The sequence below is a fragment of the Coloeus monedula genome (assembly GCF_965178545.1).
Source record: "Coloeus monedula genome assembly, chromosome: 27".
Lineage (NCBI taxonomy): Eukaryota > Metazoa > Chordata > Aves > Passeriformes > Corvidae > Coloeus > Coloeus monedula.
In genome coordinates, this window is record NC_138807.1 from 2,350,029 (window position 1) to 2,372,020 (window position 21,992).

General features: G+C 57.5%; 1 protein-coding gene across 2 annotated transcripts in view; it reads left to right on the plus strand.

Moving 5' to 3' along the window:
- Positions 1-21,992, plus strand: part of CSNK1G2 (casein kinase 1 gamma 2) — a 41,986-nt gene that overhangs the window by 17,537 nt on the left and 2,457 nt on the right. The window contains exons 2-11 of one of the 2 annotated variants that reach the window (XM_082297820.1): positions 8,881-9,381; positions 16,817-16,857; positions 17,377-17,446; positions 17,847-17,995; positions 18,434-18,668; positions 18,877-18,962; positions 19,327-19,411; positions 19,494-19,642; positions 20,037-20,120; positions 21,608-21,712. In XM_082297820.1, the coding sequence (XP_082153946.1) occupies positions 9,195-9,381; positions 16,817-16,857; positions 17,377-17,446; positions 17,847-17,995; positions 18,434-18,668; positions 18,877-18,962; positions 19,327-19,411; positions 19,494-19,642; positions 20,037-20,120; positions 21,608-21,712 (1,191 nt within the window). In that variant the 5' untranslated portion in view covers positions 8,881-9,194. The remainder of the gene's footprint in view (positions 1-8,880; positions 9,382-16,816; positions 16,858-17,376; positions 17,447-17,846; positions 17,996-18,433; positions 18,669-18,876; positions 18,963-19,326; positions 19,412-19,493; positions 19,643-20,036; positions 20,121-21,607; positions 21,713-21,992) is intronic. The other variant, XM_082297821.1, reaches the window with a different exon arrangement.

Here is a 21,992-nt window from a genome sequence, read left to right on the forward strand (position 1 = left end):
GTTCTGCGTTTGGACTGTCCAAAGTACATTGATTTCTTTCTGCTCATACGTCATCAAACAGTCCCACTCCTGTTGGCTGAAGAGGGGCCCGGTTCCTCCTTAGATATTTTTGGGTGCAAAATGACTCCTGCTGACGTGCTGGAAAGCTGACACTGCACACACATCCCGCTGCCGGGCAGGGATTCTCCTCGTCCACCCTGAGCTGTGGTGTGAGCGGTGAGACTTTGGGGTGAAGTTCTCCAGCTGCTGCCCCAGGGGTGTTCTGGCATGTGGCTTGTGGAGCCTTTCCGTGCTCATCTCGAGAGGAGGAAATTTTTTGGTTTAAGATCCCACCGGTGTAGGGAATTCACACCAGCTCTTGAGTGGTACCTTGTGGTTCCACTGGAAACTGAAAACTCTGCTACTGGTGGTTTGCCCCCATCTTTTACTTCTCTTTTAATTTCGTTATGTTTAGAGAACAGTTGCAGTTTTGCTTCCACTCCCTTTAGGAGCCCTTGCATGGGGGATTTTGTGCCCGCTCTGGGTCCGTGGGCACACCCAGCTCATGGGCTGCAGGAGTTTGGGATGGTTGGGCTGGAGTTTGAGGAACAGCTGAGATTTTGCTTTCAAGGCATCCTGATGGTTTTGAATGTCACCTGGTGTCCTTTAGAGATCTCTGTGAAACCACATGCAAGTCATTGCTGGGTGTGTGTTGTGAGAATCTGTGGGTGAAACTCTGAGGTGGGAAGCAGGACCCCCCCCTTCAGCAGAAGCATTTCCCTGCTGCCATGTTGAAAGTCCACTCTCCTCGTTTTTACAGAGGGAATGGTGTGGCACAAACATTTAAAAAAATATTGAAAATTCATAGCAATCCTTTAAAAAGCCATATTTGGGTTCAGAGGCTAGGAGAAAATAACTGAAACAATTTGGAACTTGATTTGTTGTAGGTTGAGAGCTGCCCAGAGTTCACAGTGTCATAAAAGTCTCGTGGGGGAGGGAATAACCAGTAATAACAAGAGAACATTTCTAATTTAGAGAAAAGTTTAATAGACATGAGAGCTGCAAGAGGAAGCCAGAAAGAAAAATCGATCTTCTTCACAGCACAGCTTAACTGTGGGGAAAAAACCAAATGCTTTATTATTTTTTAATTTATCTTTTAATTTTTTTTTTTTTTCATCCTGGTGGTTCTGTGATTTGGATGTTTTTATGGATGTGGCTTAGAGCCATGGATGGATACCTGGGTGGAACCCTGAGGTGTTGGGGCTGACTGATGGCCTGTGCTGGGAGCAGGGCAGCCCCTGCACGTGGTAACTCCTTTAGTGTCTTAACGGGCTTGGCACGCTCCTGCCTCGTTTGCTGAAGTCATTTTTGTTTGTTCTGTGTGACCGGTGTGGCTGGAGGTGATGGTGTGGCTAGTTGTTTGCTCTGAGAGTGGATTTATGTTTTTAATTCCGGTGCTCGGAGCGGTGTTGGCTGTGTCTGTCCCTGGGGCCACACAGGGGGAGGGCCAGAGCCCGGCCATGGGGCACTGGCTGGGCTGGAGGTGCCAGAAGTGTCCTGTGCCCACTGCTCTGGCAGCTGGGTGGGTTCCTCTCTCCTCACGGACACGCTGTATTCTCAGTAAAGAGCCGGGAAGCCAGGAAGGGAGGGGAGGTTTGGAACAAGGATGCTGGGATCATGTTGGATTAAAAGCTTTGCTGCCACAGTTCAGGGTTTTTGTGGGTTGGTTGTTTCTGTTGGGTTTTTTTTCCTCTGAACACAGAAGAAATTCTGGTAGAAACATTAGCCTCGGCTTTTTTCTTGTCTTCTTTTCAAAAAGGAATCTGGATAGAAAAAGACATGTTTTGGACAAACTGCCCATGCAGATTACTTAATTGTAAATATTGGGGTGCCAGAGTGAAACCCTGCTGGGCTTTTTTGCTGAGGGGGAGACCAGCCAGCACTGTCAGTGCTTCAGACACTCCTGGTGCAGTGGCCATGGTGACAGAGCTGTGTCTGCCGTGTCATCGATGACTCAGCCCGGTGGCACCGCACGATGAGCCGGGGTCCGTGTTTGGGGGATGAGGGATGCAGCAGGTTCAGGAAGCGGTCAGGGAGGTGGGCTGAGGGCTGCTCTGTGGGACCAGCCGGCTGTGGGGCTGATGTGGGGATCCCAACAGCAGATTTGTGACCATTGGATGTTCCCTGGCCCTGGCCGATGACCCTGCATGCGGGCAACAGCAGCACAGGTGGGGCGGGTGGGTTTCTGGTGTTCCAGCTGGTGGGGCAGTTCCCTCACTTCTCAGTTCTTGTCTCTGCAGATGCCTTGGAGAAGGCAGGGGGGGGCTTGCTGAACTCTCAGCACCGTTCAAAGGCTGAAAAAGAGCCAGATGTCTCTCCAGGGAGCTCAAATGGACGAGGCTGATGCAGGGAAGTTATCCCAGTGTAACAGGTGGGCTGTGAAGGGCCAGGGACTCCGTGCGTGCCCAAATCGCCAGGGAAGGGGTGGCAGAGTCAAGAGCCCTTAAATCCCTGAGGCTGAGCTGTGAGGCTCCCCCAGCTCTCAGAACGCGCTGCACGTTCCGCCTGGGTTCCCCGGTGGCTCTGCATCAGCAGTTAAGTAACAAACTATTTAACAAGAGCTTCCTGTTGTGCTGACACCGCCACCAACGTACAAAGGAGCAAGCGGAGTAAACAGCTGTGCTGGCTCCTGCCTCGCTGGAGGCTGGAGATTGGGAGGAGGCCGGGATGCCATGGCTTCTGAACCCAGCCTGCTGGGCCAGGGATGATGTTCTTGTGGCTGCACTTGGCAGAAACTGCTGGGAAAGTGGCTGCTTCCAGGACTGCCTGGTTTTTAAGGGAATTTCTGGATGGATAAAGGCCCCTTCACCCTTTGCCCTGCTGCTGGAACTCCTGTGCAGGTGCTGCCTCAGGACAGGGTGGGCACAGCTCTCACAGCTCTCAGAGCTCCTAATGTGAGATGTTCACGTCCAGAACTCCCATCTGCACCAGGTTCCTGGAGTTCCTCAGTCAGAGCACTGAAAGTCCTTTTTTCTTGAGGGATCCAGAGGAAGTGGGGCCAGAACAAGCCAGTCCTCCTTTGCCATAGGGAATGTTCTGCTGCCCTGGTAGGTTTGCTTGAATGTCCCGTGACTGAAGCTGTCGCTGGTGGAGGTGCAAGGTGGAGTGAGCTCTGGGGACTGCACAGCCCCATTGCCTCTCAAGCCCGTGGAGAAAACTTCCCTGTGGGGTCAGGATGAGTTTTCTCCAAACAGCACATCCCAGGGACCTGAGTTCCAGCATCTTCAGTGGCTATGCCCAGCTCAGAGGAGAGGTGCATGTCCAAGGGTGGAGGAAGCTCAGGAGATCTCTGGAGCCTGTTGGATGGTCACCTGGTGGATAACTGGCTGCATGGTCACACTCTAAGTGTTGTGGTTGGCGCCTCGATGTCCAAGTGGAGACCAGTGACAAGTGGTCTCCTCAGGGGTTGGTGCCTGTGCTGTTTTATGTCTCTGCTGGTGATATGGACAGTGGGACTGAGGGCACCTCAGCAAGTTTGCTGGTGCCACAGAGCTGTGTGGAGCTGTCACCTGCTGGAGGGAAGGGATGGGGCATCCACAGGGACCTGGAGAGGTGGGATTGTGCCAAACTCATGAAGTTCAACAAGGCCAAGTGCTAGGTCCTGCCATGTGCTGGGACAATCCCAAGCACAGACACAGGCTGGATAAAGGATGGATGGAGATCAACCCTGGAGAGAAGGATTGGGAGCTTTGATGGATGAGAAGCTTGATGTGATGCAGCCCTGTGCGCTGGCAGCTGGCTTGGCTGTACCCAGTGCAGGGCTCCCGTGGGAAGCCTGGTGAGGCTTTCCATGACCCCCTGTTTTGGGAAACCTCTGTGTGGTGGCACAGGCACAGCTTTCCCTGCTCCATCACGAGCAGAGCTGGCTGTGGCTCTGCAAGCTGGAACATGTGTTTAGCAACAAACCCTTGCAGACATCATTTGGGACCATCTGTAGCTCGCTCTTAAAGATGTTTTAAGACTTTGCTTTGTTTTAAGACTTTTGATCTCCCTGTAAGCTCAGCCTCTTCAACTTTTAGAATTTATTGGGATTTGGTTTCAGCTGTGTAAGGCCACTGGTTGCTTTTTGGTCTGGGTTTTTCCATTGGGAGCCAGCTGATGGGTCATCCTTTGGGACATCGGGGTATTTGTGATTATTTTTAGCCTTTAATTGGCTGTGATCTGTACTTGGAGCCGCAGAGTGTCAAGGGCTTTTCTCTTTGTGCTCTCAAGAAGCTTTCCTTTCTCTTTCATCTGGATGCAGCTGTGTTTCCCTTCTGCTCACAGAGCGCAGAGTACATGGGGAAACCATTTCCAAGGACCATCCCAAAGGCTGGTGGGGATCAGGGAGCAGCACCCGGGGATGCCAGCTGCTCCAGGACACCTGGGCCCTGTACCGAGCAGCACCATGGACCTGTTCCCTGACCTTCACCAGCCATTTCCCTGCTCCAGGCCGCTATTTCCCCCCCCCACCCCCCCCTTCTTCCCTTCTTTTGTCTTGCCCCGTTTAGCTGTAACCTCTTTCAGGCAGGAACACGGTGTGTGTGTTCATATAAAGGGCTGAGAACAATGTGCCCCAGATGGTTTGTACAAGTGCCTTCTCGGCAGCAAAGGGGTTTCATTCTACAGGAAAGAAATTCTTAAAAATACAACTCCACAGCATCTTATGCTTGCAAATGTGGGCAGGAACTTCCCGAGCCTTGATATTTTGGTCCAAGTCAGAGAGACAAGGGGTAGCACTACAACTGCAGCTTTTCTTCTTTAAGGAAAAAAACAACTCCCCCCACCCCCCAACCCCAATTCCCCTTTTCTCACCCTTACGTCTGCAGGCAAAAGCTTGTAAATGTGACTGGAGCAGCTCTGACCTGCTTAAAACCAGATGGCAAAGAAAAAGGACCCAATATTTCAGAGAGAGCACGATGAACTCCCTCCTTGGGAATCAGAGGATGTGTGGGCTTGCCCCCTTTTTGTGGCACTTTTCTGTGCTTCTGAGGTTCTGTTTTGGGGGTGCTGAGGCACTTGCACTTGCCTGCAGTTTGTTTCCCTTCCAGGTTCCCTGGCTCGGAGTACTGGCACTGCAAACACCACAGGGCACTGCTTATTTGCTTTAAGACCACAGCTTGCTTTGGAATTTCTTCTGCCAAATTTGAGGCAAATTCATTTTTTTTCCTTATTCATCCCACTCCCTCCCAAAGAGAGAAACAAGTTTTCTTAGTCTCATCTTGCATCAGATTTGATTCCAGGCCAACAAATCCAGCCTAGAAGGTGCTTTCCTGAGGCTGCTTGCCTCGCTGTGACCCTTTGGGTGAGGATTCCTATACAAAATGGAACGATGTGACATCAGTTTTATCCAGGGAGTCCTCCTTCCGTGGTGCTGCTGCCTGGGGAGGATGGGCCAGGTCTGGGTCCCTGTTGCCCATCCAAAGGCTGCTGTGTTTTAACAAACACGGGGTTTTTTTGCTCCAGAGCAGTGGGAGTCCTGGGATTTTACCAAAAGTTTCTGTTTCTAATTAGGTTGTTCTCAATTTTAAAGGCCAGTGATCCCTTTATGGCACAGGGTGGAAAACCTGAGCAGTCACTGACATTGCACAGAGGTGGGTTCTGCTTTTGTCCCGAGGTCCAGGGAGCCACTGTGTCTCCTTGGCACTCCTGGGATGAGAAAATAAATTCCTCCCAGCCCTTGGCTCATCCACAGGGGAGGCTGGTGGGCAGAGTGCGAGGGAGCATCACTTGCCCTGGCCTGACTCACACAGATGCGGTTCAGGGACTTCCTGCTGCTCTGACCGCCCGGCTTTGGGAAAGGGAGAATTGCAGCATGGCAGCTCCGGCATGGGGGGCTGGGCTGTGGCCTCGCTGGGTGCAAATCTGGCCCAGATGCCTGAAATTGGGGTTTGGAGCCAGGCCCCTGCAGGAGGGCTGCTCCTGAGGCTCCGCAGGCAGGACCAGTGGTGCTGTGCTGCTCCCCGCGTTTGTCTGGGCTGGGAGAAGGCAGCACAGTCTCCTTGTGCTCACAGGAAACAGGATTTAATTTTTCCCTTCTGTCTCACTTCATTGTCTGAAATTCCCTTGCAGAGGCTGGCCCATAACTCTTCAAAGAAAATAATCCCAAGCGCTGGGGCTGGAGCTCCCTCGGCTCTGGCTGTCGGCCGCCTGACTCTGTGCAAACAGTCTGGGCCTGGAATCCCCTGGGACTGAGCATAAAGGTCTGATTCAGAAGGAAAGCAGGTTATGGAGCAGCAGGGCCTGTGCATCACCGGCTGCTCCCCTTTCCCAGTGTGTGGCTGGAGCCATGTCCAGGGAAAGTGGCTCCCGAAACGCTGGGCAAGAGCTGCCTGCTCTGGGAGCTGGGAGGCCATGGGAGAATGGCTCCGGGTGTCCTGTGGAGGTGGGAGAAGCATGAGGAGGTCGGGAGGGCAGCACCATGTGCTGAACCCGGAGCGGAAATTATTGGGGGAGCAAAGAATGAGCAGGATGTCACGTGTGGGCCGTGCGCACTCGGGGCTGGGGCAGAACAAAGCTCAGGGAAGCCCTGCTCCTGCCGCTCCCACCCCGCTTCCTGCTGGCACGGAGACGCTGCTGGGGGAAGGGAAGCATCAGGGCAGAAGCCAGCCCGGGGCTGCCCACCTTTGGGAGAGCTGGAGGGCTCCGTGTGCCTCAGTTTCCCTCAGCTGAGGTGTGCTGGGTGCAGCAGGATGGTCCCTAGGTGTTGGTGTCCTGGGGGTGGCCTTGGAAGGCCAGGCTGCTGTGCTCTAGGGATGTTCCAGAGGTGTTGAATGGAGGCTGGATTCTGTGGGGGCAGGAGGGAGCTCCCATAACACATGAAAGCCCTATTCCCCTGTGCTTGAACAGGCAGGTCCCACAAGTGGGACCCCAGCACTCTGCACCTTTGGAGCAGCTCTGGTCCCTCCTGGAGAGCAGTGGCAGCATGCCAGGATGCTGTGGAGAGTGAGGATTCAGTGTCAGGAGAGAGCTGGGAGCAGGACAGCCCCAGGGAGCTGCCTCAGGGGCTGTCGTGCCCCTGGACCTTGCACAGCCCGTCCTTCCCCCTGCTGAGCTCTGGCTTTGGTGTCTTTTTCCCTCTGTTGCTCTTAGAGCTCCCACATTTCCCTCTGTGCACCCTTGAGCACAAGAAGCTTTTTTTTTGTTATTAATAGCTATTGAGAGCCAATAAGAAGTTTTATGGGGTTTGGCCAAGTGTCAGAGCTCGCAGTGTGTTCATTTCCTGGAGCCGAGCACTGGAGGGGGTGGTTTGCTTGGATAACCCGTGGGGTTAGCGGGAGTCTGCGGCGCTGGGGGCTCTTGGGAGGCTTTGAGTGCTGTCACAGGGGCCCGGAGAGGAGCAGAGGAAGGTGGTGAGGGGGAGAGTGGGGCTGGGAGGGAGGTGTAGGAGGCTGGCGAGGGTCAAGCTGGGAGCAAAACCAGAGTGGGGGGGGAAATGGAGGTGTGTGGGTCTCTCCTGTGCCCTCCCTGTGTGCACCCGCCTCCTGCTTGACCCCCTCTGTCCATGTTTAGCTTCCTGACTGTCCTTCCTGCCTCCCACACAGGGATCCCTGCAAGGAGGGACCCAGCCTGACCTTCCCCCAGTGCAGGGGCAGTCCCACCCTGGTGGAATGCTGCAGGGAGGGAGAGCGCAGTTCCCTCTTGGGCACCTGGTTTCTTGAGCACAGAGCCGGTCGATGGTTCTTGTCGTCCCAGTCTTGTGTCCAGAAGGAAGCAAGGAGCTGGTTTGGCCTTGATGTTGGGCTGTTGTACCCACGTGAGCATAGGCAGCTGCACTGGGATGTGTGTGGAGCTGGTGTCATGGAATCATGGAATAGTTGGGGGTTGGAGGAACCTTTAAAGGTCACCTCATCCAGCCCCTGCCGTGAGCAGGGCTGTGCACACAGAAAGGAGCTCCCTGATTCAGGGGGCTGAGCTGAGTCCTGCCTGTTTGTGGGAGCTGAGGGGAACCCAGATAACTCCACCAGCAGCGTGGGGCTTCCCAGTAACCTCACTGGGAGCACATGAGGCAGGCAAAGTGCTGTACCCGTGAGCAAACCAGCTCCCCAAGCGTCCATTGCTCTGGTGAGTGTCACAGCATTGGCCCAGGCTGCAGCCAAGGGGCCTCGCTCCCAGCTTTGCAATTAAAATCAAGGTTGGTTGATAAGAGCAGAGGAAGAGGCAGTGGGGTGTTAGTAAGTTCCTGTTTGCCAAGTGGGTGTTTTCCCCCAGGCCAGGTGAGCTGTGGTGGGCACCTGAGTGGCTGTTCCCCAGAAACAATGTCCTGGGCAGGGCTGCTGGCACGAGATCCCAGCCCACCCCAGCAGAGGCTGGTGCTGGAGTGGGAAGTGCTCCAACTCTCCTGGCCCCTGCCCCTGGATCTGCAGGGACCCTCCCAGCCAGGTGAACATCCTTTCCACTCCGTGGGAAGCCCCACACCTGGCATGGTGTGCCCGTAATGCTGGGTTCACATGTGTCCTCTGCTCTTGGGGGCTCTCAGAGTCCCTGGCTGGTGCTTCTGAATGCTTCCAGAAGCTGCCAGCAGCCCTTCCCCATGGGGACAGTTTTGTCCCCACATCACTCTTAGCTGGCTCTGACATGGCTCATCAACCATTTCACCTCCGGCCAACCAAGCTTTTTTAAAATTCATTTATTTGTTTATTTACACCAGCACTCAGGCATGGGGCACTCTGAGATGATCCTGATGTTTATCCCAGCTTCTCCCACCCCTCAACTGCAGCACTGTTATTGTTGTAGGAATCACCTGTCTGCAGGGAAGGTGCTGGAGGGGCTCTGTGGAGCTGGGGGCAGGAGCCCAGAGCCCACAACCCTCTGCTGTCCTCTGCCTCCTCATACTGATTTTCTCCCTCTCCTTTTCCACAGCTGGGAGACCGAGGAGCTGCGCTGGGAGGACCCTGTCTGCAGGATGTTCTCTCCACCAAAGAACTCCCTGTGACCGGCGATGATGACAGTCCCGGCGGGACCTTGGGAAGCACTAACATTTCAGTAGCCCAGCACCCGTGGACGGCCTCTTACCCCTCCTTACCCTCCAGACCCCAGCCCTCCCACCGCTCACCGGGATGGTGTATTAACCAAGAAGAACCCTGCTTCTTTCTTCCTCACCCTTCCATTTTCGGCAGCTCTGGGATTTGTATGGCAGCAGCGTAACCGTGGAGAGGCCGGGGTATCACAAACTTATGGATTTTGATAAGAGAGGAGGGAAAGGGGAGCTGGAGGAAGGTAAAAGGATGTCCAAGACAGGTGGAGGAAGGAGTGGTCATGGAGGCCGGGGTGCTGGAACCAACTCGGGAGTCTTAATGGTGGGTCCCAACTTCCGTGTCGGCAAGAAGATTGGATGCGGCAATTTCGGGGAGCTCCGTCTAGGTGAGAAGGGTCATCTTTGTCCTCATACTCACTCGTGCCAGGACTGCCCTGGCATCCTCCTCCTGCAGCGGGAGGAGCTGGCACAGGCTGTGGCCATGGGCACCGGGGTGCTGACCGGCCACACAGAGTTGAAGTGTTGCCCCTTGCTGGTAGCTCTTGTTCTGTCACAGAGGTTCCACTCCCTTAATCCTTTCACACTGTGCTTGACCTACCAAGGCCCATCCCAGCCCAAAGGACTGGTTGCAGAGGTGTTTCCCATCTCCTTCCCGTGCCTGTCGCTCTCTGGGTCTGTCAGGGACAGCGCTGCAGTTCGAGTCTGTCTGTTGTAAGTGGTGGTGGCTGTGGAGATCTGGGTGTCCCCCAAATCCAGGAACACTGAGTGAGGAATGATTCAGGAGATGCCCCTGTGTGCTTACCAAATCTCACTCCACTTGTGCTCTGGATGCTCCCCTTCCGCTGTGCCTCGGGACAGGGGATGGAGCGTGGGGGCCTGAGGGATGTTCACTCTGCTGGGACAAACGTCTGGGGAAGAGAATCCATCTTTTATCCTGGGTGAATTCTTCAGTTGTTGAAACTGGTTGTTTGAGAGACTCTCCTGAAATTCCATTCAGGGTACTTTGCATGGTCACTTTCCATTTTGAACCAAGTTGATCAGAAAACTCCTCAAGCAAACTCCGGTTTGGAGGGTGGGGAGGTTGCTCCTCTCCCAGGACTGGGAATGTCCCTGGAGACTCAGCAAGCTGTTAACCCTTTGCTTGGCATCAGGCAGCTGGGAGCGGTCTGGCAGTGCCAGGCACCTCTGTGCCAGCAGCACAGTCTGGCTGTCTCCAGGAATTCATACTGGATGTGTGGGTGGAGTCCCTGCCAGCTGTAGCACTGTCCTTGGCTGTGAGTGCTTTGGGATGGGGCTTGTGCTCTGGGAAGAAGGAAGAGAGGCAGTCCCCAGAGCCTGTGACAGCCACAGGCCTTGTTGCTCCATGATATTTTAAGCAGCGCCTTCTCAAACCGAGCTCTGAGCTAAACCTACCCTGACCGTGGGCCTGGGGAGGAGCCGCGGCAGCCCCGGCTCGGGTGGGGTCAGTTCCCCACCTCCCTGTGTGGGGAGTTAATGTCAGCTCTTCCCAGCGTGACAGACTGGCTGGTGCCAGGCTCGCCCGCCCTGTCCCTGCGCTTCCCGGCGGGATTGTGGCATAACTGCTGAGCTGGGGAAATGCTCTGGTTAAAATCCAGCCGAGCAGTTCCCAAGTTCAGCAGCCGAGGGTCTGTCTTCTCTGTCATGAAGAGCTCTGAGCCTTCCTCCAGACCCAAGGCTTGCGGAAGGAGAGGTATGGGGGGATTTTGCCGCACCAGCTGCTCCTTTCAGTTCCCTGGGTGGATCTGGACACTCCTGCTGCTGGTGCCTCCCTGCATGGCCAGTGGACAGAGAGCCCTGAGCTGTGCAAGCTCCACCTGTGTCCTTGCACCTCATTTTCCCTGCTTGCCAGTGAGCATCCCGCAGTGGATCTGTGTTTTGGGGTGAGCTGGATTCCAGGATCCTGTTCTATGCAGGAGGCTGCGGCCGTGTTGCTCTGCCGTGCTCAGCACTGAGGGTCAGTGTGACCCCCTTGCCTTGGCCTCCCCCTCATTTTCCAGGGGCAGCACCAAGAGGATACGAGTCTCACATGGATCTGAGGAATGTCTGTCAAACTGACAGTCAGGCTGCTGCAGGGACCTGGGAGCAGTTGGGCTCGGTTTGCTCGTGGCTGGAGGGACAAGCAGTGAGCTCTCGCTCCGGGGCTCTGCAGTGGTCGATGCTCACAGTGAGAGTTTGTCCTTGCCACCAGCAAGAGAAGCTTCCAGTCCCTTCACATGGCTTTTTTGCTCTGTCACACCCTGCAGTGCCTGGCCATAACGTGGTACAGGCCTGAGCACAAGATCGCATCGCAGCACTGGAAGCCACAGCGATGTGGCTTCTCTCCTAAAATCACATCTCTCTTCCTTAGGTGTGCCTTCAAACTGCATCAGGGCTCAGGAATGCTTTCAGGATTTAGGGATTCCTCCAACTGCAGATGAATGGCAAGGGACCAGAGGGCTTCTGCTGTGAAGTGGTGACATGAGCAGGGACGCTCCCCAGCTCTTGCTGGGCACTCAGCTTTCCCCTGGGAACAGAGAATTCAGTCCTCAAGGCTTTAGAGGCCAAACTGTAGCTCCGTGTTTAAAAGCTCTCAGCTCTTCTTTGGTCTTTTTCCTTTCATAACAGAGGCCAGGAGATCTTGCAAAAATGTACCTGGAGGTGACTCCTCCGGCTCCCAGTGGTGGGGATGGAGGAAGGGGACACTGTCTTCCTCAAAAAGGTACCACATTGCCCTATTTCTCCACCACACTGAGAGGCCTGCGGTGATCTGTCCTTAGGGTGCCTCAGCTGAGCTGCCCCAGGTAGAGATGAGTGTCCACCCATGTGGGAGGTGTCCAAAATCAAAAGTGATCTGTTTAAAGATGAAATATAAAAAAAAACAATTGGCATAAGGCATTTGTGGGAAGCCAGAAGGGGAATGACGTGGGCAGGAGTTGTGGCTGCCAGGGCTGTGCGTTTGTATCCTGCTTCTCCTTGTCCCCGCTGGCCTTGGCATCCTGGGCAGTGCAGGGACGTGGTGCCAGTCCCAGTCTGGCAGCGCTGCCAGCCAGTTCCGCACTGGACCAGCGTGACTGGAGAGCTGTGCTGGGAGCTGGAGCGGGGTGGCTGCCCCAGCCCTCTGGCACAGAGGGGCAGATTTATGTTTTGCAGGTGTTGGGTCCTGTTACCTTCTTATGTCCTGGAGCTTCACCCTGAGCTGGTGGGTGCTCATCCGTCCCCCTGCCAGCTTCCAGCTGTGGTCCAGCTCCTCCTGGGCCTTTCCAACAGCATCCCTGGGCAGTGCCTGCTGCCTGCAGCCCCCTGAGCTCCCCCTGCCCATGTGCTGCCCACAGCCAGCCCCACTCCATGCCAGGGTGGGACACTGCCCTCTGAAGCACAAGGCAGCAGGACGCTGGTGGCAGTGGGTGACCGGAGTGTGGCTGGTGGCTCGTGTGCCCTGGCCCTGGGCACAGCCGAGCTGCAGCCCTGCCAGCTCCTTGTGCCCTGGGAGCGGGGCCAGCACACTCACAGAGAGGATTTGTTGGAGCAGGTTCCCCTTAGCAGCTGCTCAGGAGTGCTTGGGATGGGCTGGGGCAGAGGGAGCAGGGGGAGAGGAAGAAAACCCAGACATTTAAGCAGAAAGGTCAAAACTGAGCCCAAAGCACCTGGGTGCTGTGCAGGTCCTTCCCTTCTTCAGTGCTGCCTCAGAGCCAGGAATTGCCCTTAGTCCTGCTGTGCTCCCTGAGAGCCCCTTCCTGAGCCTGGCCCAGGGCTGGTGCTCCTGCCAGGCTGTGCCATGGAGCTGCCCCAGGGCAGCCTCAGCCTAGAGCAGGGTGCAGGGAAGGATGGAGGACCTGGCAGCAGCTGCTGCTTCTGTTCTTCCAGCAATAAACTTCTGCAAAGGGGCTTTTTGCAGCTTTTCAGTGCCCACCCCTCTCTCCCAGCCTGCTGCATGCATTGCTGCTGACAGCTTGGAGCCCCAGCAGCTGTTTTCCTTGAAAATTAAAAGCTGGAAGTTAATTATCTTTTAAAGTGAACTCAGGATCTTGGAGGGAAGAACACGGGGAGTGGGTCTGGGCAGTGTGTAAGCCAGGAGCAGGCCACTACTACAGCTGGGCCAGGGACGTGCCCCCGCTGAAGGGTCACGTGCAGGTGCTGGGGACATTCCCAAGCTCTCCTGAGCTGTGGCTCTCGGGCCTGTCCTGCTGCCTCCCAGGAATTCACAAGGAGTTCCTTGGGGGCCACAAAAGGTGCCTTCTGAAAATGTGTCTGGGGTCAGCTCGTGCAAGGACACCCTCCTTGTCTTGGGCTCTGCAGAGACCTCCCTCTGAGCACCTGCAGTGTGGCCAAGGGCTCGGCCACCTCCCAGAAGCTGGAGCCACGGACCCACCACATGCCAGAGGTGGCACACGGGTGTCTTTGGAGGCTTTGGGAGAGAGGAACCCACACAATCCCTGCTGCTCCTGCCTGCCTTGCTGAAGACTTGGACTTCTTTTTCCTCCTGGTTGTTCAGAGCCTCCTCTAGAAGAAGGTCAAGCTCTAAAATAACATTTTTCTTCCGATGGTGTTAAATCCCAGCACTCCACAGAGGTGTCATTGCTTGGCCTGGTGCAGCCAGTGTGACTGGAGCTGCAGTGCTGGCAGGGCTGGGCCCAGCTGCTTTTGCGTGGAGCTGCCTCGTCCCGTGTTCCTCCACTGCATTGCCAGGGACTGAGGAGCCAAATTCCCATCCAGGTGCCCCAGCACAGCTCTGTGCTGCTGCTGCTGCTGCACAAAGGGTCCTGGCATGGGCACTCTGGTGCTGTGCCACGGGCCAGGGACAGCCTCAGTGCTCACTTTTCCCCTCACAGCGAGGACACTGAGGGGCTGGAGCGTGTCCAGAGAAGGGAACAGAGCTGGGGAAGGGGCTGGAGCACCAGGAGTGGCTGAGGGAGCTGGGAAAGGGGCTCAGCCTGGAGCAAAGGAGGCTCAGGGGGGACCTTGTGGCTCTGCACAACTCCCTGACAGGAGGGGGCAGCCGGGGGGGTCGGGCTCTGCTCGCAGGGAACAGGGACAGGAGGAGAGGGAATGGCCTCAGGCTGGGCCAGGGGAGGTTTGGGCTGGATATTGGGAAAAATTCTTCCCAGAAAGGGTTGTCAAGCACTGGAAGGGGCTGCCCAGGGCAGTGGTGGAGTCTCCACCCCTGGAAGCATTCAAAAACGTGTGGATGTGGCACTTGAGGACATGGGCTAATGTGAACATGGTGGTGTTGCTGCTTGGAGTGATGATCTTAAAGGTCTTTTCCCACCTTAATGACTCTTTGATTCCATGATTCTAAGCTGCTTGGATGGGGACCCAGCTGGGAGCCCAGCGCAGAGCCCGGCTCCTCCTGGGCTGCCATGATGTGCAGGAGCAGGTGCCGGGCGCCGCTGCCAAATCCCTGGGGAGGGGACAGCCAGGAAAGCCACCTCTGGCTTTAACACCCCAGGCCTGGCTGCCTGCTCCCAGCGTTGGCCCCGTTCTGATCCCACACATCCTGCAGGTGCTGGCAGCTGGATTCAGAGACACCTCCAGCACCGAGCCGGGCAAAGGCCCCTGCAATGCAAATATTTGCTTTCTGCCGTCCATCTCACCACTTTTCCCTTTTATTTCCTTTCAAAAGCACCTTTTGTGCTGCAAGTCCTGCCTGCTCTAGTCCTCCCAGGTACTCCCTGGGCTCTGGCACATTTTGGGTGTCAAAGTTGCCCCCTTGTGAACACTGGGCAGAGCGAGTGGCTCCAGGAGCTGGAGTGGTGAGTTCCCTGGCGTGGAAGGAATCCTCCCTCCTTGCTCTTTTGCTTTTTCTTTTCTGTTGGTTTATTAATTTCATGACAGGCCAGTTCTGCTCTTTGCACCTTTTTTAATTTGGAAAGGGGAAGCGGAGGGTGGTGATTTGATCAGTCCATACTCTCTCTGCTCCCCATCTTGTCCATCAGCTGTGTCCAAGCCCCCCAAGGAAGGGCTGAACGAGGGGAGTACCAAATGCTCTGGACTCATTTTTGGGCTGGGAGAATGCTGCCAGCTCCAGAGCCTTGTTGCTGGTAGCTTTCTGTGCCAGCGAGCCACAGGGGTCTCGTGTGGCAGGGACAGGATAGATGCCACTGTGGGGGATTCTCCTGCATCCATCCCTTCTCCCTCCCTGCTGGGCTGAGTCCCTTTTGCAGTGTCCCTCTGGCAGTTTTCCTACCATGTTATTTTTTTCCTCCTTCAGAGCCTGCCTGACCTCAGGGAAAATCCAGCTGTGAGTGTTCTTCTGGTCACATGTTGCTGCCCTGAAGGCAGCAGTAATTGTTTTGGACTGAACTGTACAGCCCTGTGGAGCCATGCACAGGTCTAGGGGCGTCCCACCTGCTCCCCAGGAAATGTCAGTCCGTGATGGGACAAACCCCCTGGATCTGGCACACACTGTGTTCACCAGACATTCCTTCCTCCCTCCCAAATCCCCTCCTCCGTAATCGCTGTGAGGGGATTTGCTTTATGTAGAGGCAGGAGACATAGTGGCTTGGCAGAGATCCCCTGGGATGGGAGAGGGTCAGGGAGGCAGCAGGATTGAGCCCCTCCTTGGCTGCAGAGCCCATCCTGGGAGGAGCTGCTCCATTAATATCTCCCATTCATCCCTCTTTCCGTAATCCTGCCGCCGACTGTGGCGCTCAGCAGCTGGCTCTGATGTCACCCGGCGAGGATTTATTGCTGCTTCAGGTGGAGAGCAGCAGTCAGAGCAGATGAAATCTTACGCCAGGAGGAGCTTGTTCCCTAAGCAAATTGCTTGGAGAAAATCCGAGGAGACAGATGCAGCTCCATCAGATACGCACATGCCAGGCAGTGGGATCGCTGGGATCTGGAGTCAGCTGGCTCTGGAGGGAACCTGCTGCCCTTAACTCCCACGTGCCCGGGCTCCTGTGGGCTCTGGCACAGGGAACACCCGGAGCTGTTCCTGCAGACCTTTAATCTTTGCCTTTATGGGCCTGGGCAGAAGTTGTGCTGGCGCTTCCCAGGTGTGTCCCCTTTTCCTCGGCTCCTGGTTTTGGGGGGTTGTGGAGGCACTCTGAGCTCAGCCTTCCTGTGGTTACGGGTGTGAAGAGTCCCATGCATGTGTGGAGCCCTCCGGGGGGTCATGTACAGGGTGCTGGGTGCCACAGCTGCTCCTTCAGCTCCCCTGGGCACTCCCTGCAGCCTTCAGCTCCTCGTACAGTGTGGGCCGTGCCATGGGCCTGCTCCTGGCTTCCCTGTGCCCTTGGGTGGGCGGGAGCATCCCCAGGGATGAGGCTGATTCACACACACACACAAGCGTGTGCCATTCCCAGGAGTGACCCCAGCTGTGGGGGAGAGATTTCCACCTGCCTCTGGTGCCCTCAGACCACTGCCAGCTGCCCCAGTGCTCCCAGGGGTCCTTCCTCCCTGCCACCCTCTGTGGGGTCCCACTGGCCATAACTCGGTGTCCCCCGACTCTGGCCATCCCTCTGTAGCCCCCTCTCCCTGTGGGGCTGTGTCTGGGAGAAGCACCAAGTCCCAGCCTTGTCCCTGCCTTGCCCAGTCGCATCCCTGCTGCTGCCTCTCCTATCAGCCTTGGCTGCAGTCCCCAGGAGCCTGCCCATCCCAGAGGAATCCACATACCCCACCTGGGGATAATTAACAGGCATGTCACAACTCCCCACAGTGGGTTCTGCTCCCCGCTGTGCCTTGAGGCCCCTTCAGGTGTCGTGGGAGCTGCAGAACCTGTTCAGGATGTTTGTGAGCCCAGGAGCCCTCAGGGACCGCGGCGAGTGTGTGGTGGGGGTGATGCAGGGACTGCTTTTCATCTCCTTTTTGTGTCTCTCCCTGCAGGAAAGAATCTCTACACAAACGAATACGTAGCTATCAAATTGGTGAGTAGCTGTCAACCCGGGGAGTTCCTCCATGGTCGGGATGGGGGATGTTCAAGCCATTGGGAAGGAGGTTTCTCCCCCTCCCCAGGTGTTGGGGTGGGTGGAGCAGGTTGGGATGTGATGGATGGGTGGATGGGTGGCTGCTCAGAATCGAGGGCAGGCTGGGAACACACGTCACTGCAGATGGCATGGTCTGGGTCTGGGCAAGAAGAGCTGAGTCTTCTCCCAGCCCTCACCATGGCCTGTGCTGTGCTCAGCCAGTGCCAGCAGCAGAGGGGGCGGCCCCACTGGTACCTGCTCCCATTAATGTTTTCCCCTCTCCGGATGGGATGATCTGGCTCCCATATGGGCTGATTTTCTCTCATCATCCCCTGAGCCTTCATCTCCATTTTATACCCATTGCTCCCAACCCCAAATGCTCTCAGTCCAGCTGCTGCCAGCATGTGAAGGAGGTGTCTGACACCAGACACCCTGAACATCCTGCTTCCTACTTAACTCTTTTCCTTTCTCTCCTCCAAGGAACCCATAAAATCCCGGGCCCCCCAGCTGCATCTGGAGTATCGGTTCTACAAACAGCTCGGCAATGCAGGTACGGGGCCAGGCTGAGCTGCCCTGGGGAGCTGCCTGCCAGGGGCACTGCTGGGAGAGAGGCTTTCCCTAAATGTGACTCTGCAACTTCGCTCCCGGCTTGAGCTCCTGCCCATCTGCTCCACAGGGAGAGGCTGGTTCTACACAGAAGCATCGTCTCATCTTTGATCTCTTTTGATTTAGTTCTTTCCCCCCACCGCCCCCGCGGCAGAGTCAGGGATGCAGATGGAGCTGCCTCCTTCCCCCTGCCCTCCTTCCCTCTGCTACACAGAGCCAGGCTGGCTGTGCAGGGAGGGCAGCGCAAGGACATCCCCCCTCTGCAGCCCCTGGCCGGCAGCAGCGTGGCTGTGACAGCATGGCCCTGCTGCAGCCCTGCACAGCCCCTGCTCCATCTCTTGCAGAAGGAATTCCTCAGGTTTACTACTTTGGCCCCTGTGGGAAGTACAACGCCATGGTGTTGGAGCTGCTCGGACCCAGCCTGGAAGATCTCTTTGATCTGTGTGATCGGACCTTCACGCTCAAGACCGTCCTGATGATCGCGATCCAGCTGGTGAGTGCAGCACCTCCACCTCCCCTGCAGCCCTGCACAGCTCACCTGGCCCCCTGGCTGCCCCGGGCAGCAGGAGATGTGTGGGCACCATGCTCAGGCAGCACGGGCATCCCACAGGGAATGGGGGAAAGATGCTGGCACATCCCAGCCCAGCTCACCCATACCTCACCCCCTCTGTGCTGAGTGAGGGCTCTCCTCCCCCTCACAGCCCCTCTCTGAGCCCAGACAAGCAGCTGTGTGCCCAGAGCCTCTCGCTGTGCCCAAGGTGCTGGCCTGGGGCTGTCTCCCATGGTGGGAAGGAGCCGATGTGCCCGTCCCTGGGGCTGGGGCCAGGCTGAGGGGAGCAGGGGTGAGGTGGCCGGAGCAGGGCCCAGGGCAGGAGTGTGCAGGACACGGGGTGGGTCTCTGCTCGGGCACTGATGTCTCCTCCTGCCCCAGATCACACGGATGGAGTACGTCCACACCAAAAGCCTGATCTACAGAGATGTCAAGCCAGAGAACTTCCTGGTGGGGCGGCCGGGCAGCAAGCGGCAGCACACCATCCACATCATCGATTTTGGCCTGGCCAAAGAGTATATTGACCCCGAGACCAAAAAACACATCCCCTACCGAGAGCACAAGAGCCTGACAGGGACAGCGCGTTACATGAGCATCAACACCCACCTGGGGAAAGGTGTGTGGGCACAGGCAGCCAGCCCTGCCCCCTGGCTGAGGGGAGGGACTGCAGGGCAGGGGTGCCAGAGGTGGGGCTGGGGACAAGCTGCCTCTCCTGCTCTTCAGGGTGCTGGCAGGACACATGGGGTGCTCCAGGACCTGGAGCAGGGGGGACAGGGCCTGTGGCTGTAGTGGGAACTGACCCATGTCTCTTTTTCTCCATGCAGAACAAAGCCGCAGGGACGACCTGGAAGCATTAGGGCACATGTTTATGTACTTCCTCCGTGGGAGCCTTCCTTGGCAAGGCCTCAAGGTAACTGCCAGCTCCTGCTGCCCCTGGGCATGGCTGCCTGTGGGCCTGGCTCTGCCCTGGCCCAGAGACGGAGAAGGTTTGGCCCCTGGAGTGTTGGAGGGTTGGCATCCCACCAGCTCGGAGCTGCATGCCAGGCCCTTGCTGTGCTGAGCAGCTGCAGGTCTCCCTGTGTCCCCCCACTGTGTGGGGTTCCCAGCTGCTCTCACAGTGGCTGTCCTGGAAACCCTGGGGTTTGCCCTCCAGACCTGCCCTGGGTGGGGAATTCCCTGGGAAGGAGTTACCTGGGAAAGGGGGTCCAAGAAATCATACACGGTGTGACAGCACCCAGTGCCTTCCCCCGTGCTGACGCTCCTTGTCCCTCCAGGCCGACACGCTAAAGGAGAGGTACCAGAAGATTGGTGACACCAAAAGAGCCACCCCGGTGGAGGTGCTCTGTGAGAACTTCCCAGGTGAGAGCACTGCCCAGCCCAGCCCAGCCCCCAGCCCTGAGCCCCCTGTCCCCTGTCCCCCTGAGCCCCCGTGTCCCCGCAGAGGAGATGGCCACGTACCTGCGCTACGTGCGGCGGCTGGATTTCTTCGAGAAGCCCGACTATGACTACCTGAGGAAGCTCTTCACAGACTTGTTCGAGAGGAACGGTTACGTGTTCGACTACGAATACGACTGGGCAGGGAAACCTCTGGTGAGTGCTGAGGGACCCCAGGGAGGAGGGGCAGGGGGGTGGGTGGCAGCAGCCAGGGAGGATGTGGCTCTCAGCCATCCTTGCCACACACTGTGTCCAAGGGATCAGCTCCACCCTCCTCACCAGTCACCGGCTTCAGGGCTGTGACATGGGAATTTGCAGCTCCTGGAACCAAGGGGACCCCAGCAGCCAAGCTGGCACCTCACTTTCTGCCATGGGCACATTCCATGGACTTGCTGCAGCCAGATACCAAGCGTGGCACTGCTAGGGTGGGGGTAGGGGCTGGGATCAGGTCCAGGTTCTGGGGGTTTGGCATGTTTGGCCAGAGGCTGAATCTGGCTGCAGGGTGCTGGGAGGGCTCCGTGCTGCACTGACATTGTCCTTGTGCCCCCAGCCCACCCCCATTGGCACGATGCACAGCGAGGTGCAGGTGCAGCCCTCGAACAGAGACAAAGCACAGCCACACACCAAACACCAGGTGAGCAACGGCACAGCCCAGCCGGGGCACAGGGCCATGGGCATGGGCAGCTCGGGCTGCAGCTCCAGGGACATGGAGCCCAGCAGGGGTGGTGGCAGGGGCTGGAGCATCATTTTCACTCAGTGCTGTCTGTGGAAAGAGTTCCCTCCCACAGCTCTGGGTCTGTGGCTTGCCAGGGGCCCAGGGCAGTGCCCCTGGCAGAAGAGGGAGGAAGCACTGTGGGGGCTTTAGCATGACTTGGGGTGCCAGGCCTGGACATCAGCTGGTGAGGGTCCAGCCTGAAGTGTGGGGGAGTGCTTGGTGCAGGCTGAGCCACCTCTGCTAAGGACGGTGTCCCCATGGAGTGACTCGCTGCTCTGCTTGTGGTGCCCTTCCATCGATGGGACAGTGACACAGGACAAGGGAGGGCAGGATTGGTGGGGCAGCTTGGCAGCATTTTGCCCCATGCTGGGGCTGCCTTTGCTCTGGGAGCAAGGCTGGGCACAGGGAGCCTGGGAAGAGCTGTGTGGGAGAGGGGCCGGGCTGCTCAGAACTGCTCCAGTGCTGTGGCCTGTCCTGCCCTGGTGCAGGACACATCTCTGGCAGTGCTGCCACCAACAGCAAACCTGGTGTGTTTCCCAGCAGTCCTGTACAAACCCTTGTCATCCCAAACCTCCCTGGGGGCAGAGCACCTGCAGAGGGGCTGGAGCCAGGGGTGCAGCGCCCTCTCCTCCCCAGGCTGCTCCTGCCCAGCACAGGGAGCCTGGCACAGCCCTGGCTCTCACTGGCAGCGCTTCCTAAGGAGAGAGAAACATCTTCAGATCACTTCTGGCTCATTCTGGGAACTGGCTCCCAGTAAGGTCTGCTCTCTGCCTCCAGCACCAGGGAAATGCCATGTTGGACATCCCTTCCCCAGAGCAGGGGGAAAAGCAAAGCACAGAGCTCCTGGAGCGTGGGAGCAGTGTCCAGCCTGGGGACACAGGGTGTCCCTGCAGCTGTGGGGCCGTGCCACACTCACTGGGGGATGGTTTGGCTGTGGGGCAGCCGAGCCCTGGAGGAGCAGCACAGCTCGTGCCACACAGGCCCCGCCAAGCGCTGCGTCGTCCTGGGGACATGGTGTCACCTGGGCCCGGCTGCGGCCCCGGTTCTGCTGCCCCAGCTCTCCCCCAAACATGGCCACTGGCCCTGCTGGGGGCTGGCCCTGCTCCGTGGAGTGGCCCTGCTGGGGGCTGGCCGTGGGGGCTGTGTGTGTAGGTGGCAGGGGGACACAGACCCCCATTGTCACTGCAGGGACCGCTCTGGGAGCCGCCGGGACGGTGCTGCACGGGTGCCCTCCGCAATCACCAACTCGAGCTGCTCCGGTCATGTTTTTGCTTTTGCATGTCTTACTTTCTCGACTCCCTTTGCCACTTCTCCCGCCCCTTCCCTCCACTTCTCCCTTCTCTTCCCCATTCTCCCTCTTTTCTTTTGTTTCTTTTCATTCTGTTCCTCCTGCCTGTCGCGAGCAGCCGCCCGAGGGGACGGAGTTGTGGGATCCTCAGGCCGGTGGGCAGCCTGCCGAGGAGCCTTTGGGAGCTCACCTGGCAGCCGGCAGGCTCGGGGGGTCCGTGCAGGTACACGAAACCACGCGCCTGGGGCAGGGGCGGGTGCGGGAGGGAGCGGAGCCACCCTGGGCCTCGTGGCCGCCCGCGGAGCCGGGATCAGCCCCGCTCCCCCGCCCCGGGGCCACACATCCCGGGGTCCTGCCCCGGCTGCAGCACGTGCTGCCTGTCCCTGTGGTGCGACGGGACGCTCACGGCTCGCAGACGAGGCTGGTGCTGCTTCCTGGGGGCTGCTGGGCTCCCTTGGTGCTGCCACAAGGAATTAGAGGGTGGTTGGAGATGGATGGATGGA